The 14606-nt window shown below is 37.4% G+C and overlaps 1 protein-coding gene across 2 annotated transcripts in view; it reads right to left on the minus strand.

Annotated features, from left to right (window-relative positions):
- CD96 (CD96 molecule) overlaps nucleotides 1-14606 on the minus strand; it is a 90189-nt gene that overhangs the window by 20647 nt on the left and 54936 nt on the right. For both annotated transcript variants that reach the window (XM_019715190.2, XM_074332170.1), the window contains 2 exons: nucleotides 1160-1228; nucleotides 571-642 (listed from right to left, as the gene is read on the minus strand). In XM_019715190.2, coding sequence (XP_019570749.2) covers nucleotides 571-642; nucleotides 1160-1228 — 141 coding nt within the window. The remainder of the gene's footprint in view (nucleotides 1-570; nucleotides 643-1159; nucleotides 1229-14606) is intronic.

Below are 14606 nucleotides of genomic sequence, written 5' to 3' on the forward strand. Positions count from 1 at the left end.
AAAACCACTAAGAGATAATATATTTCCTCTTCAGCCCCTGTCAGTACCTGCTAAGGCAGCATCAGCAGACGCTGCTGCTGCTAGTTGGCCAGATTAAAAGTAATAAACCATTTCTGTGTCCCATATTGGGCTCCTGCTTTCATTTCATTAGGGATATGACTATTCTGCTAGGTTGCTCTTTCCCCAGATACACTCAGAGCTTGCTCTTTCACCTCCCTTAGTTATATCTTTACTAAGATGTCACCTTCCTCAGTAACGACGTTTAAGACCACTGTATTTAAAATGGCAACCCATTCTTACCACTGATTCTCACTGTCTTCCTTCACTGCTTTATTTTTTCCATCTCACTTATCACCATTTGTCTGTCTCTCTTCCACCAGAATTTGGAACTTAGATCTGTTTATTCCCAGATATATGCTCAGCTCCAACATCAATGCTTTAAACATGGTAGATGCTTTGTAAATATTTGTTAATATTATTATGAACAAAACACATAGGAATTATTCAACATATGGGTTGAATGAATGAATGATGCCCACAGAACTCTAAGGGATTCACAATTATTCTTACAGTTTTTGGTGTCTTTCCCACTGGAGGTCCAGGAGTAGTTGAAGCCTTGGGTAGTCACATTAGAATTGCTGGCTGTAAGACAAAATTTCCAGAATCCAACCTTTATAAAGCTGTAATTTAAGTTAGCTTTGATGTGCTGAATTTTTAATCTATGGGACTTCGGGGAAATCTGAATTTGAAAATGTGCTTCCCTAGGCAGGAACACTAGCTGGCATATTAAGCTGGCATGTAGTTTATGTTTAATGCCAACTTGTCACTGATTTGTTTCTGTTTTCTGTTCTTGTCACCAACTCAGGTCGCTGAGAGTATTGTCATGATTACTTAAATATTACCTTAGTATTCCATGTCAAATAAAAGGTACAGTATAATAACAAATCACCAACCCTTATTTTTAAGATTATAGTGATTGTCATATCAATATATAGTAACCAGATTACAAGTTACAACAGAGTAACTCAAAAGCAAAATTTCAACATCAAATGAAAAAATATAGCCATTTGCCCAAACCTCAACATTATTGTGGCTATTGTAAAACTTTGGAGTGTGTTTGCTCTTTTGAATAATACATGGAAAGCTCTGCTATACTCACTTTGAGCGGCGGTGTTTGGAGTCGATGTACTCGTATTTACAAGGGTTACTGAAGATGTAGCTGGATATCCTATTTTGAAAACAAAATTTGCAAATTGTTATAGGTGCTAACTTTCACATGTTTAACTCTGCCACCACAATTAAAAGGGTGGCATGCAGAGCATGGGATTTTAGAGTTGGAAAGAATCTTAGTGAATACATAATCTAATGGCTTCATTTTTTATAAATTATGAAACTGAGTCCAAAAGGTATATGCGTGTGGTTCCATATCCAATATTTAACATCATTGATTTGCTGTTAACCCAGTTCTCCTAATGCAAAGTGTGCTACATTCACATTTTCAATATATATTGTTTCAGTGTCTACTGTGTGCCCAACTCTATTCTACATACAAAGAACAATAAAGACAAGGTCCTCACCCTCATGGAACTTACCTTATAGTGAGTTTTCACAACTGTATATAATATTTTCACATAATAAATATGGTTTTGTATTTATGTCAATCCCTAGCTTTTAGAGTCATCTCCATCTTTATAATGCATAATTTTTCATTTTCCTCCTTTGTCTCTTTCTTCCACAATGAAAAACTATTTCATATTCATTTAAAAATATCTCTGGGGATGAAGCAAGGTAGATTGAAGAAGAAAAATACCAAACCACACTCCACTGAAAACATGCTAATGTCTCTTGGGCAGACGGATTTTTAATATATTTTATTGATGTGTATTTCTTCTTTGTTCTAAAACATATTTAAGGTAGCTTATATAAATATGCAATGTAAGAAGATAAAAGAAGTAGATAGAAAGGAAACTATGGGCAAAACATACAGTTAGAAAAAGTATGTTGAGTCCCATTGAAACCTGAGTCGGGATAGTACAAGAAATGCATTTCTTGATGTTATGTACTTTTAGTATATATGGGATGCATTTTGATCAGAAGTTTCTAGTAATAATGCTAAGAAATTAAGAGTATATGTTTTGCAATTGATGAACATCATAAGATAAAAAAAAAGAGTCAATTTTCAAGAGAAACACAGCTATTCCTTTTATTGTGATAAAAAAGAAATTTCTCCCCAGTCTTTCTAAAAGAATACTGCATAATATGTACAATATTCTCAACAATATCTTTATATTACAACAGCCAGTATGCTCATTCACACTCAAGCTTTAAATAGTAGTGAACGGCATCCCAGCTTCCCAGGTACCTTGATTCTGGGAAAGGGCATGCCTTCAATAAAAAACATGGGTAATCAAATTTCTGAAAAAATATATGTGTAGGATAAATAAATAAATTGGTGTTGTGGTTTATGACTCTGTAAGTACATATAGATTGATCACATATAGAGATGATCAATAACAATTGTTTGCAACACAGCCTACGAATGAACACCAAATATATACTACACCCCAGCTCTATGAATACAGTCAGACACGGAGAGATGTATTAGAACCTGCCTCACATGATGCTGTGAGGAAGTAAAATAGGAAGCCAGCACCAGGATGGGGAGAGAAAATGTTTTAAAGACTGGATATGAATAGCTCCATTTATCCAGCAAACACTTATTGAATGCCCAGTGTATACCAGAGTAGGAAGGAAGTGAAGAGAAAGAGATATTTTGCCTGTGCCCTCATGGATTATACAATTTAGTGAGAATAAAGGTCAGTGTGGCAGACTGCCAGCTGATCACCAAAGCCCTTCCTCTTCTTTCTGGCACAGATAAAGTGAAGTACTTTTTCTAGTTTCCTGTGTGGTTAGGTGTGGTCATGTACCGAGTCTACACATTAAATCTGTGCACATCTCTTCATCCCCACAGCCTGCACTGTATATAGTCCAGGCCACCACTGACTTACCCTGGGTTAAAGCATCTTATAAGGACCACTTGAATGTCATTTCCTCCATGGGGTCGTTGGGCTATAGCTCCTTCTTACTTCTTTATCCTCATCCCTTTACTTTGCACACAGTGCCTTCAACATTTTGAACTGACTCCCATGGCATGTGAATGGGAGTGATGGTTGTCATTCCAAGACCTGGCCTATAAAATCTCCCATGTATGAACCTCCATATTCTTTCCTCATGTACTATCCAGATATTATGATGCAGGGAGACTTAGAAAACACAATTTAAAGGTGACAGAGCTGCTGGCAGCCTGGGTTCTTGAATGACTATGGAACAGAGCATCCAGTCACTGGCTTGGCCTGTCATGGGCTCTTTCCTTAAGGAAAAATGGACTTATACTACATCAAGTACAAATGAATAAAATAAAATTTTGGAATTTGTTGTTACTGCAGTTTGTTTGCCTCCCCTTGCAAACAGTAAATACAGAATTGCCGTTCAAAGTAGTAAGTGTCATCTATGGTAGAACATAATATACAGTGTACTGTGGGATTCCAGAGGCGAGAAACCTAACCAAGGGAGCTCAAGGATGACTTTTAGGAAGTAGTGACATATCAACTAGTCCTGAAAAATGACAGGAATTAGTAAGACAAGTTGGGAGTTGAGTAAAGAAAGAAGAGAATCAAGGAGAAGACTGCCTCGAGCAGTGTGAACAGAAAAGGTGGGAGAAAACTGAAGTCAGTTCAAAATGTTGGTGGCATTGTGTGCAAAATAAAGGGATGAGGATAAAGAAATGAGAAGGAGCTATATTCCAAAGACCCAGTGGAGGAAATTATATTCAACTGGTCCTTATGAGATGCTTTAACCCAGGGTAAGTCAGTGGTGGCCTGGACTATGGCTGTGGGGATGAAGAGATGTGCACAGATTTAAAATGTGGACTCAACAGGGCTTGGTGAATGACTGGATATGAGAAGTAAGGAAGAGAGAGAAAGCAAAAACAATTCCCAGTTTTTTGGCTTGGGCAACTTTTTAGATCATGGTATTATTAACTGAGAAAATAAACATAGGAGAAGGCAATTTTGGATGTGGCCAGAGGAACAAAGATGAATTAAATTTTGGAAAGATTGATTTTGAGTGCAAATGAGACACTGAATTCCAGCAGGAGTTGACCATGTGAATTTAACCCTTAGGAGTGAAACTGGGATGCAAATAGCATATATTTGTGAGACATCTGCATGTAGACGATAATTGGAGTAGCTGAAAGTACCAACTTGTGGGGAGAAGAGAAGTAAGCCTAGGAAGCAACAATAAAGAATGCTTTCATAAGGGACTGACTGGCAGGAGAAAAGAAGATTGAAAAGGAGGAGCCAGAGAAAGCATATGGTATCAGAGGAGCCAAGGTGACTGCGGGTTTCCAGAAGAAAGGCAAGTCCACCCCATTCAGCAAATATTTGTTGGTGAGCACTGTGGGCCAGTGGTATCAAATGCTGCCAAGAAGGCATATTTCCATATAGCTCCTGACTGCTAAGATGCCATTGCATTACACCCATCAATCTGTATACAGAGTCTAAGATACAGATTTGCAAAGCACTTGAAGATTTGCAAAAGCATTGTAGATTAGCTATTAAAAACTTGAATTCCAGAGCCAGACTCCCTGGGTTGAATCCTGGCTTAATTCTGAATTGGATATATGATCTTGGGAGAGTCTACTGACTTTTCTCTCTTCCTCAAATTCTTCACTTTTCTAGTGAGTGAGTAAAATAGTACTTTTCTAGTGGGGTGGTCACAGAGATTTAGTGTCATACCTATCGATTACTTAGAAGAGTGCCTGGCATGAGGTAAGTATTAAAAACTACTCTTGGCAGGTATAAAATAGGGCATCTGCAGTTTAATTCAGGTGTTGAAAACATAAGCATATCCTAGCAACAGAAGACTTGAATCTCCTGATGAGTTTCACAATTGCCCCATTTCCCTTGGTCTTTTCTAGGCAACCAGTCTCTCCAGGCTGACCCAAGTCAAGAACCACATTCCAAAGGCTGCACCAGAAAGGGCTAATTGTCAGGGGTGAAGAAAATGGCAACTTTCTGGGGCATTAGCTTTATGATGGGGAAATAATTTCTAGTAGTCAAGTCACCTACATCTTCTTGTCTTTCACTTCACTGAGCCACCAGTAGTTCAGATTCTTGTGCAGTGACTGAAACTTCTAACTCACTGCTTCCCATCGCTCATCTAAGAGGAGGGCCCAGGCAGTCTCTGTCTCAAGAGCAGCTATGCTTCTCTTTGGCAACTGGTTGGTTATAATTTTATGAACCTATGGATCACAGAATGAATTTGAATTTCATTTATTTTTTCATTGAAGTGGCTTTATCTTTGTCCCTTCTGCAACAATTTCTTCAGTTACCTATTTTTAAAATTTTGCAATGTTATGTATTTTTAAAGTTACCTCATATTCTTTTTGGAATAAGGCAAGGTAAAAGAAAAATGCATAAAAGAAAATAAATGACTAGGCATAAGTAATCATTGGATACTGTGAGATACTGAGAGATATGATGTGCTCCTCCTAATTAATAGAGGAAGAAAAGGTGAAAGAGGAAGGAGAGAGGGGAGGAGAAAAAGAAGAAAGACTATCCACTTTCTTAAATCACTGTCAGGATGAAAAAAATGATCCCTTTATTTGGGACCCTTTTCCTCCTATGAGGTTTTCACTGTCAGTCTGCAGCCTCTTATCTCCCCTCCCATGAACTAGCATTATTCATTCATTCATTCATTCATTCATTCGTTCGTTCGTTCGTTCGTTCATTCTTCCTCCCTCTCTTCCTTCCTCTCTCTTGCTCTGAGAACTGACCTCCACAGAATTCATTGACTGACTTAGTAAGTGAAAACAGAAAGGAATTATTTTAACAGTGGTGATACGATAACAATGGTGATAACAATGATGAAGAACAATAACTAGGAAGTAATCATCAGAGAGCTTTGAATTTATCTGTAAGCTACACTACTATTACCTGGAAATCTCAGTCTGCTCAGCAATTGCCAGCCACCTTTCAAAATACCTTTTACTTAAAAACAACATTTTCCCTACCCAGTCTGATCGCCCACACTGGGTGGCACTGATCGGCTCCATGTGATTTAGTTCTGGCAGTGTAACTGGAACCCTGATGCAGTATGATAACAAGCTGGGAATTTCATTTGTATTACAATGACTGACTAAAAGTTCTTTTCTGGAGGTCAGAAAATAATGTGACAAGAATCCTTGCTTACTGCGGGTTTACTGCAAAGGAAGGAGAATTCATTTCCATCTAAGATGCGTTGTCTGTAGACCATGTGAGAGCAGTGACACATGCATGCTGCCTTGATCTTTGTGTTACTGTGTCTCTTGCCTGACTGCTCTATGCTTCCTCTCACAGGCAGGCCTGTGGAGTTTGCTGAGGGCTGGTACGTGCCAATAAGGTTCTGGGAACAAAAGCATCGATGACACCCTGTTAGTATCTTGAGAGAGCCGAAGGTCATTTCAGCCTCATTGGTCTCCAGCTGCATTTTGTTTGGATCTTGACCTGAGGGTGTGTATCAGGTTGCACAGGTTATTGAAGATCCCTTTACTATGGGACCCTTTTCATCATGTAGAAGTCAGAGATGAAGCCATTGAGAGAACTATCTAGGGAACTAGATAAATTAAATCCCACCCACTGCTCTTGGCTTTACACCACGGTTCAAGGTTGATGCCCCATGAGCTGACCTCTAACAGTCTTCATATTGTTCTCTCATGCTACTCCCTGCATACATTCTTTCATTTATTCACACAGCATTTGGGAGCTTCTATCGTCTAAGCATTGTGCTTGGCACTGGGGGTACAATGATCAACCCTCCTGGAGTTTAAGTTCATGGACGATATGGACATCAAGCAGAGGATCACATAGACCAATCCAAATATGAGAACACATGACAGATCTAAAATGTGGACTCAGCAGGGCTTGGTGAATGATTGGATAAGGGAAGTAAGGAAGAGAGAGAAAGCCAAAACAATTCCCAGTTTTCTGGCTTGGGCAACTTTTTAGATCACGGTACTATTAACTGAGAAAATAAACATAGGAGAAGGCAATTTTGGATGTGGCCAGAGGAACGAAGATGAATTAAATTTTGGAAAGATTGATTTTGAGTGCAAATGAGACACTGAATTCCAGCAGGAGTTACCATGTGAATTTGACTCTTAGGAGTGAAACTGGGATGCAAGAGTCCCAGGAAAGCTCCCCAGAGGAATGTAGCAGGAGAACTGGAAAAGGATAGGTGGTGGTGGTGGGGGAGAGGGGGGCCAGTGAGAGCTTGCAGGCAGAGGACAGGGCAAGCCACAGGCCCTGTGGATGGTTTAGTAATAACAATGTATAGTACTCACATGCCTGGCTTAGTAATAGCAATGTGTGGTACTCACATGTATGGCTTAGTAATAGCAATGTGTGGTGCTCACATGTATGGCTTAGTAATAGCAATGTGTGGTGCTCACATGTATGGCTTAGTAATAGCAATGAGTGGTACTCACATGCCTGGCTTAGTAATAGCAATGTGTGGTACTCACATGCCTGGCTTAGTAATAGTGATGTGTGGTACTCACATGTATGGTTTAGTAATAGCAATTTGTGGTTTAGTAATAGCAATGTGTGGTGCTCACATGAGTGGTTTAGTAATAGCAATTCGTGGTTTAGTAATAGCAATGTGTGGTACCTCTCTTTTCCAGGCTGGGACTTTACAAGCCCTCAAGGAGTGTTTGTTTTTTGTGTTGAACTGACTTGCACGTGAGACTGTGGGAGTTGCCTGTCTCAGTGCATGCTACAGCCTCGGTAGCAGCAGTATTGTGATCTAACTGCAGCACGCTGGTGGCAGCAAAATTACTTATTCCTCAGAGTAGTTTTTGTTTTGTTTTTAAAAGAAATCCTTTCCTAGAACCCGACTTGGACTTTCTGTAAGTATAAGAGGACATATCTGTCTTTTACAGTAAGTAGAGCGTTTCAAAAGAATTGTATTTGTGTTTCTTCTAGCCAAGTCTTTAAAAGACTCATATTGATTAAAATGAAAAGAGATAATAATGAAAGCTGGAGAACAAAGATATGATTAAAAAGTGCAACTGAAGAATTTCAGAAGCAAAATCTGAAGACATAATAGAAGAAAACAGTGATGACTTACCAATTTACATAAATTAAAAATGTTAACCATTTTATACAAAGGAAAAAGTCATTTATACGTAAAGGGAACACAATAACATTCTCATATGAACAAGAACTAAAAATATACTTTTGTTGAAAACTAATTAAATACTCCAATCAAAATAAAAACCTCAGGAATGTAATGATAATAAAGAGATCAGCAATAAATACTGAAATAGGTTAAAAAATCATATCAATCACATATTTCATTATGTGAATAAGACAGCTTGTTCTTTGCTTTTTCTGTTTCAAGGTTAAGTTTATTCTTCATAACATAGCAAAGCCTCTTCAATGTTCAATAGTTGGTTCGGTAGTATGACATACTATGTATGCAAGTTATGTGCCAAACTCAGTGATAGAGCGTTGTTTGCTTTGTTTATTTCTTCTTCAGTTTAAATGTTTGTTCTTGTTAAATCTCGAGAGTGTCCAGAGATACATTACAATGAATTGTTTCCAGGAAATAAGGAGCTTAGGAAAAACATTACTTTGTCCAAAATGTCATTTATATTAATTCAAAAACTACCATGAGGTTAGATGAGAAGGCTTAAAACCTCCCTAACCCATTTCTATTTCAATTCTTTAAAACATTTCTCAACTAAAATGAAAAATTACACCTTTATATTATCACTAGAAATTCAGTTAAGTCAGAAGACAGCTCTAGTCAGTTCTGAGTTGAGTGGAGAAGATAGAAACATCTATAAGAACTAATTGTAATTCTCCTCCTGACATTATGAAGCAGAACAGAATCTCTTAACCCAGTCTCCTTCCATTTTCCCAGTGACTGTTCCTTTCACTGCTGGAGAAGGGAAAGGCAGTAAAATGCCTTTCCCTGGTGGGTTATTTTGAGGAAATATTGAAATATATTTGAAATGATTTAAAATTTAAGGATCATTTAATATGGACATACTATGTACCAAACAGAAGAAACAGGTGAGCAGCTGGAGGATAAAGAATAAAATGGTAATTAAAAAAAGGAAATACTGGTTTAGTCATTGTTTCCTCCTTCAAGGAATTAAAAAACACAAATAAAGGTCTTGATTTATTTTGAAATACATTCTGTTTACCAGACTCTTCTTTTGATCAGCATATGCCTTCTCAGAGCACCATGTGGGTCTTTGCTTTATAGTTGTTCTTTATGCATTTTCACATTTGATCCTCATGATAACTACCGTATTTCTCCGAAAATAAGACCTAGCCAGACCATCAGCTCTAATGCGTCTTTTGGAGAAAAATTAATATAAGACCCAGTATTATATTATATTATATTATATTATATTATATTAATTATATTATATGACCGGGTATTATATTATATTATATTATATTATATTATACCCTGTCTTATATTACATTATATTATATAAGACCTGGTTTTATATTATATTAAAATAAGACTGGATCTTATATTAATTTTTGCTCCAAAAGACACATTATAGTTGATGGTCCAGCTAGGTTTTATTTTCGGGGAAACACGGTATATAAACTAGATAATATTACTCCTTTTTTTAAAAGATAAGGAACAGTATTAGAAAGATAAGCTGGCTTGCCCCAGGTTACAGAGCCAGTACGTGGTGAAGACAGGAACTGAACTCCAGCATGTCTGACACCAAAGACTACATCCATTCCACTCTGATAGCCTTATAGAGCCTTATTGCATCATCAGAACCAGGGCTTATCCATGGAAGAGCTCAATCATGGTCAATAGCACACCTTTACTTCTTCCTCTTGTCTTCCCAATTTCCTTCAAGCATCCTCACCTTTGTTTTGTTTCTTTTTTTATTTTAATTTTTTTTTTCAAGTACAATTGTCATTCAACATTATATTAGTTTCAGGTGTGCAACATAATGGTTAGACATTTATGTAATTTATGAAGTGATTCCCTGCTAAGTCTAGTATCCCCCAGAATCATACATAGTATTACAATGTTATTAACTATATCCCGTACACTGTACTTCACATCTCTGTTATTATTTTGTAATTACCAATCTGTACTTCTTAATCTCTTCATTTTTTCACGCAGTCCCCCAAGCCTGCTCCCATTTGGCAACCGTCAGTTTGTTCTCTGAATCTATGAGTCTGTTTCTGTTTTGTTTTCATTTATTCTGTTCTTTAGATTTCACATATAAGTGAGAGCATATGATATTTGTCTTTCTCTGTCTGACTTATTTCACTTAGTATAATACCTTCTAGGTCCATCCATGTTGTTGCAAACAGTAAGATTTCATTCTTTTTGATGGCAGAGTAATACTCTATTATATAAATGTACCTCATTGTTCATTATCCAATCATCTATTGATGGGCACTTAGGTGGCTTCCATATCTTGGCTATTGTAAATAGTGCTGCAGTGAACACAGGAGTACATATTATCTTTTCAAACTAGTGTTTTGGATTTCTTTGGATAAACACCCAGAAGTGGAATTGCTGGGTCATAAGGTAGTTCTATTTTTAATTTTTTGAGGACCCACCATATTGTTTTCCATAGTGGTTGCACCAATTTGCAATCCTACCAACAGTGCACGAGGGCTCCCTTTTCTCCACATCCTTGCCAACACTTGTTTGTTGATTTTTTTTTTTTTATGATAGCCATGCTGATAGGTGTGAGGTGATATCTCACTGTGGTTTTAATTTGCATTTCTCTGATGATAAGCAATGTTGAGCACCTTTTCTTATTTATTGGCCATGTATATGTCCTCTTTGGAGAAATGTCTATTCAAGTTCTCTGCCCATCTTTAAATGGGATTGTTTGGGGGTTTTTTGATGTTAAATTATATAAATTCTTTATAAATTTTGGATATTTACCCATTATCAGATGTATCATTGGCAAGTATCGTCCCCTATTTGGCAGGTTGTTTTTTCGTTTGTTGATGGTTTCCTTTGCTGTGCAAAACTTTTTAGTTTTAAGTAGTCCCATTTGTTTATTTATTTAATTTTTGTTTCCCTTGTCCAAGGAGATATATTCAAAAATATATTACTAAGAGCAATGTCAAAGAGTTTACTGCCTATATTTTCTTCCAGGAGTTTTATGGTTTCAAGTCTCACATTTAAGTCTTCAATGCATTTTGAGTTTATTTTTGTATATGGTATAAAAAAGTGGTCTAGTTTCATTTTTTTGCATGGATCTTACCAGTTTCCCCAACACCATTTATTGAAAAGACTGTCTTTACTTCATTGTATATTCTTGCCTCCATTGTCATAGATTAATTGACCATATAGATTTAGGTTTATTTCTGGGCTCTCTGTTCCATTGATTTATATGTCTGTTTTTATGCCAATATCATGCTGTTTTTATTACTATTACTTTGTGGTATAGTTTGATATTAGGTAATGGGATAACTCCAACTTTGTTCTTTTTCAAGATTGCTATGGTTATTCGGGGTCATTTGTTGTTCCATATAAATTTTAGGATTATTTGTTCTAGTTCTGTGAAAAATGCCATTGGTATTTTGATAGGGATTGCATTGAATCTATAGATTGCTTTGGGTAGTATGGAAATTTTAATGATGATTCTTCCTATCCATGAGCATGGTATTTACTTCCATTTATTTGTAACTTCTTCAGTTTCTTTCTTCAATGTCTTATAATTTTCCAAGTACAGGTCTTTTACTCCTTGGTTAAACTTATTCCTATGTATTTTATTTTTTGGGATGAAACTGTAAATGGGATTGTTTTCTTAATTTTTCTTTCTGATAGTTGTTACTCTCTGGGAACCCACCCCCTCTAAACTTTAGAACCCAACATTGAGACCTACAACTGATTTTCTGATCTCCTTCCCCAATGATTTGTATTCACCTAATCTCATCCAAAGATCCAAAGGCATAGTTTCCACTTTAATCCTCCACTTCTTTTTAATATGCTTTCTCATAAATCAGTAGTTTCATTGTATCTCCTGGGCAGCTGCTTCTTTCAGTCTGTACCCTCAGTGTCTGATTCTCCCACTTGCCAAGGATCAGGTGTGAGGAGGAGCTGGCCAATGGTTACTGAAAGTGTCCAGGAATAGAAATATTCAGACTGTGGGGACCAGCTAAGTTTTTAGAGAGGGCTTCATATCAACATCAATGTCATCAGGACAAGGGTCATGTGCAGACATAAGAACAGGAGGACGGCTGTGGTCTAGTTGGTAGTGAAATGCGAGGCTAGGCAAGTGGTGGATCATGCTTGATCGTAAGCTCTGTGCAACTGGGGCCCTGCCAGTCTTGTTTATCGCTGTATCCCAGCACCTCAAAAACTCCTGGCACATTGTAGGCATTCAGTGTATATTTATTAAATAAATAACCTGCAGGCAATTCATAGCCACAGCACATGGCTCTCCTCAGGGCAAGAGAAACCCCTGAGTTATGCCACTATTATTGCACCCTAGATTTGTCAGGTGTCTCTCATTGTGCCATATGGGCTTGTTTCATCTCGCCACTTAGCTTGTCAGCCTCATGCCTTTTCCGAGGACAGGAAACGTAGCTGGGACTCAGCAAACACCAATCAGTTCAAGTTGGTGGGTTTCCCTGGGTAACTCTTGCAGTTTGTTATGAGTTATATTCTCTAGTTAAAGAATATTGTTTCCATTTTCATCAGCATTTATTTAAAAAATTATCCTTTCATTGAGGGGAAAAAAACTATGAATTGGATGTTTGCAGTGAAATACCGTTTCCCCAAAAATAAGACCTAGCCGGACAATCAACTCTAATGTGTCTTTTAGAGCAGAAATTAACATGATTCTGGGTCTTATTTTACTATAACATAAAACTGGGACTTATGTTAATTTCTGCTCCAAAAGACACATTAGAGCTGATTGTCTGGCTAGGTCTTATTTTCTGGGAAACACGGTATGAAGCTTAATAATTATGACTGAATTATACAGTTCTTAGAATTTGGAATGAAACTATAGCCTTTTGAAGTTGGTTTCCATGACATGTTCCATCTCGCTTGCTTCCTTTCTTAAAAGAACATGCAAAGGTAATCCTACCAGCTTCTGAGGTAGCCAGTCATCCTGTGATTTCACAATTACCCTCCAGCTTGCCAAGACAAAATTTGTATTTTTCAGTTGTAATTCAGTGACTATTTTAAGAAGAAAAAATTTATTTAGATATAATTGGCCATTGAGTAACCATTTTTTGACATGCAAAAACCAGACTGAATATTGTTCCAAACATAATCTATTGCTACTATCTTGACAGTGGTCAAGATTTTGTAAAGCAAGAAATAGGTACTCTTACACCTGAGCCTGGTTTAAAACAGGGTTTCTCAACCTTAGCACTATTGACATTTTGGATCAGATAATTAATTCTTTGTTGCGGAGGCTGTCCTGTTCTGTGTTATACAATGTTTAGTAGCAACTTAGGCCTCTACATTCTAGATGCTAGTAGCACACTTTCACCCATCTTCCCATTGTGGCAATCAAAGATGTTCTGAGATGCTGCCAAACATCCCTGGGAGGTGGTGGGGGGTAAGTAGGGGACAAAATTGCCATGGTGAGAACCACTGATCTAAAGCAATTCTGAGGTCCAACACGGTGGGACCTTATGTTAAGGAGGTCTTTTGATTCCCCAGAAATTTTCCAATGATATCACCTTAGTGTGACAGTAGATCAGATAGCATTTTTTTCCTGTTTTTTTTTTTTTTTTTTTTAACAAGTATATTTATTTGTGCTCTCTTTCCCTTTCTAATACTAGAGCTATAACAGATTGTAGGTTCCTTAAGGGTAACAATTGCCCCTTTACCTTTTCTTGAGTTTCTTCACAGAAATAAGAATGCTGTTTGGTCTGATGAAAGCATGTAATGTAGGTCAACTAACTGCACAGAAAACTCAATTAGAAGAAATTCATTTCTTCTTTCAACTGGCAGAATGTAAATATTGTTATGGCATGATTTTTTTTTTCTCTTTTGTTCACTGTTGTGTTTCCAGCACCTTGTAAGTACTCAACAAATATGTGGTTAATGAATTATGTCATTTCCTTTCTAAAACTATATTTAATGGTGTCCCTGCCCCTTATCCTAAGGGATAACATTTAGAATTCTTAGTGTGGACCTTAAAGCTCTCTTTATTTCACATTTTCCTGCTACACAGTCCCACCCCTCTGACCCAAGCTTAGAAACTCACATTTTCTCAAATTCCCATGAACATCGTTGCCAAAGAGCAAGTTTATTCTCTTTGTTTAGAATGCTTATCAAGCTCTCAACTGAGTCAAATCAATACAATACACACTTCGAGAATCAGCTTATTTCATCTCTCTCAGGTAACTTCTGACTCCATGAACCCATAGAGACCCTTCTTTGCTCAAAGCCTTAGACTTACTGCCAACATGCTCCAGCTTGGAAAGAGAACCCCCAGCCCTGGTCAAGCCCTCAGCTGACTGAAGCCCCAGCCAACAGCTGGACTATAACCTCAGGAAAGAACCTGAGCAATACCACTAGCTGAGCCACTCCTG

Source organism: Rhinolophus sinicus, linkage group LG01 (assembly GCF_036562045.2).
Source record: "Rhinolophus sinicus isolate RSC01 linkage group LG01, ASM3656204v1, whole genome shotgun sequence".
Taxonomy (NCBI): Eukaryota; Metazoa; Chordata; class Mammalia; order Chiroptera; family Rhinolophidae; genus Rhinolophus; species Rhinolophus sinicus.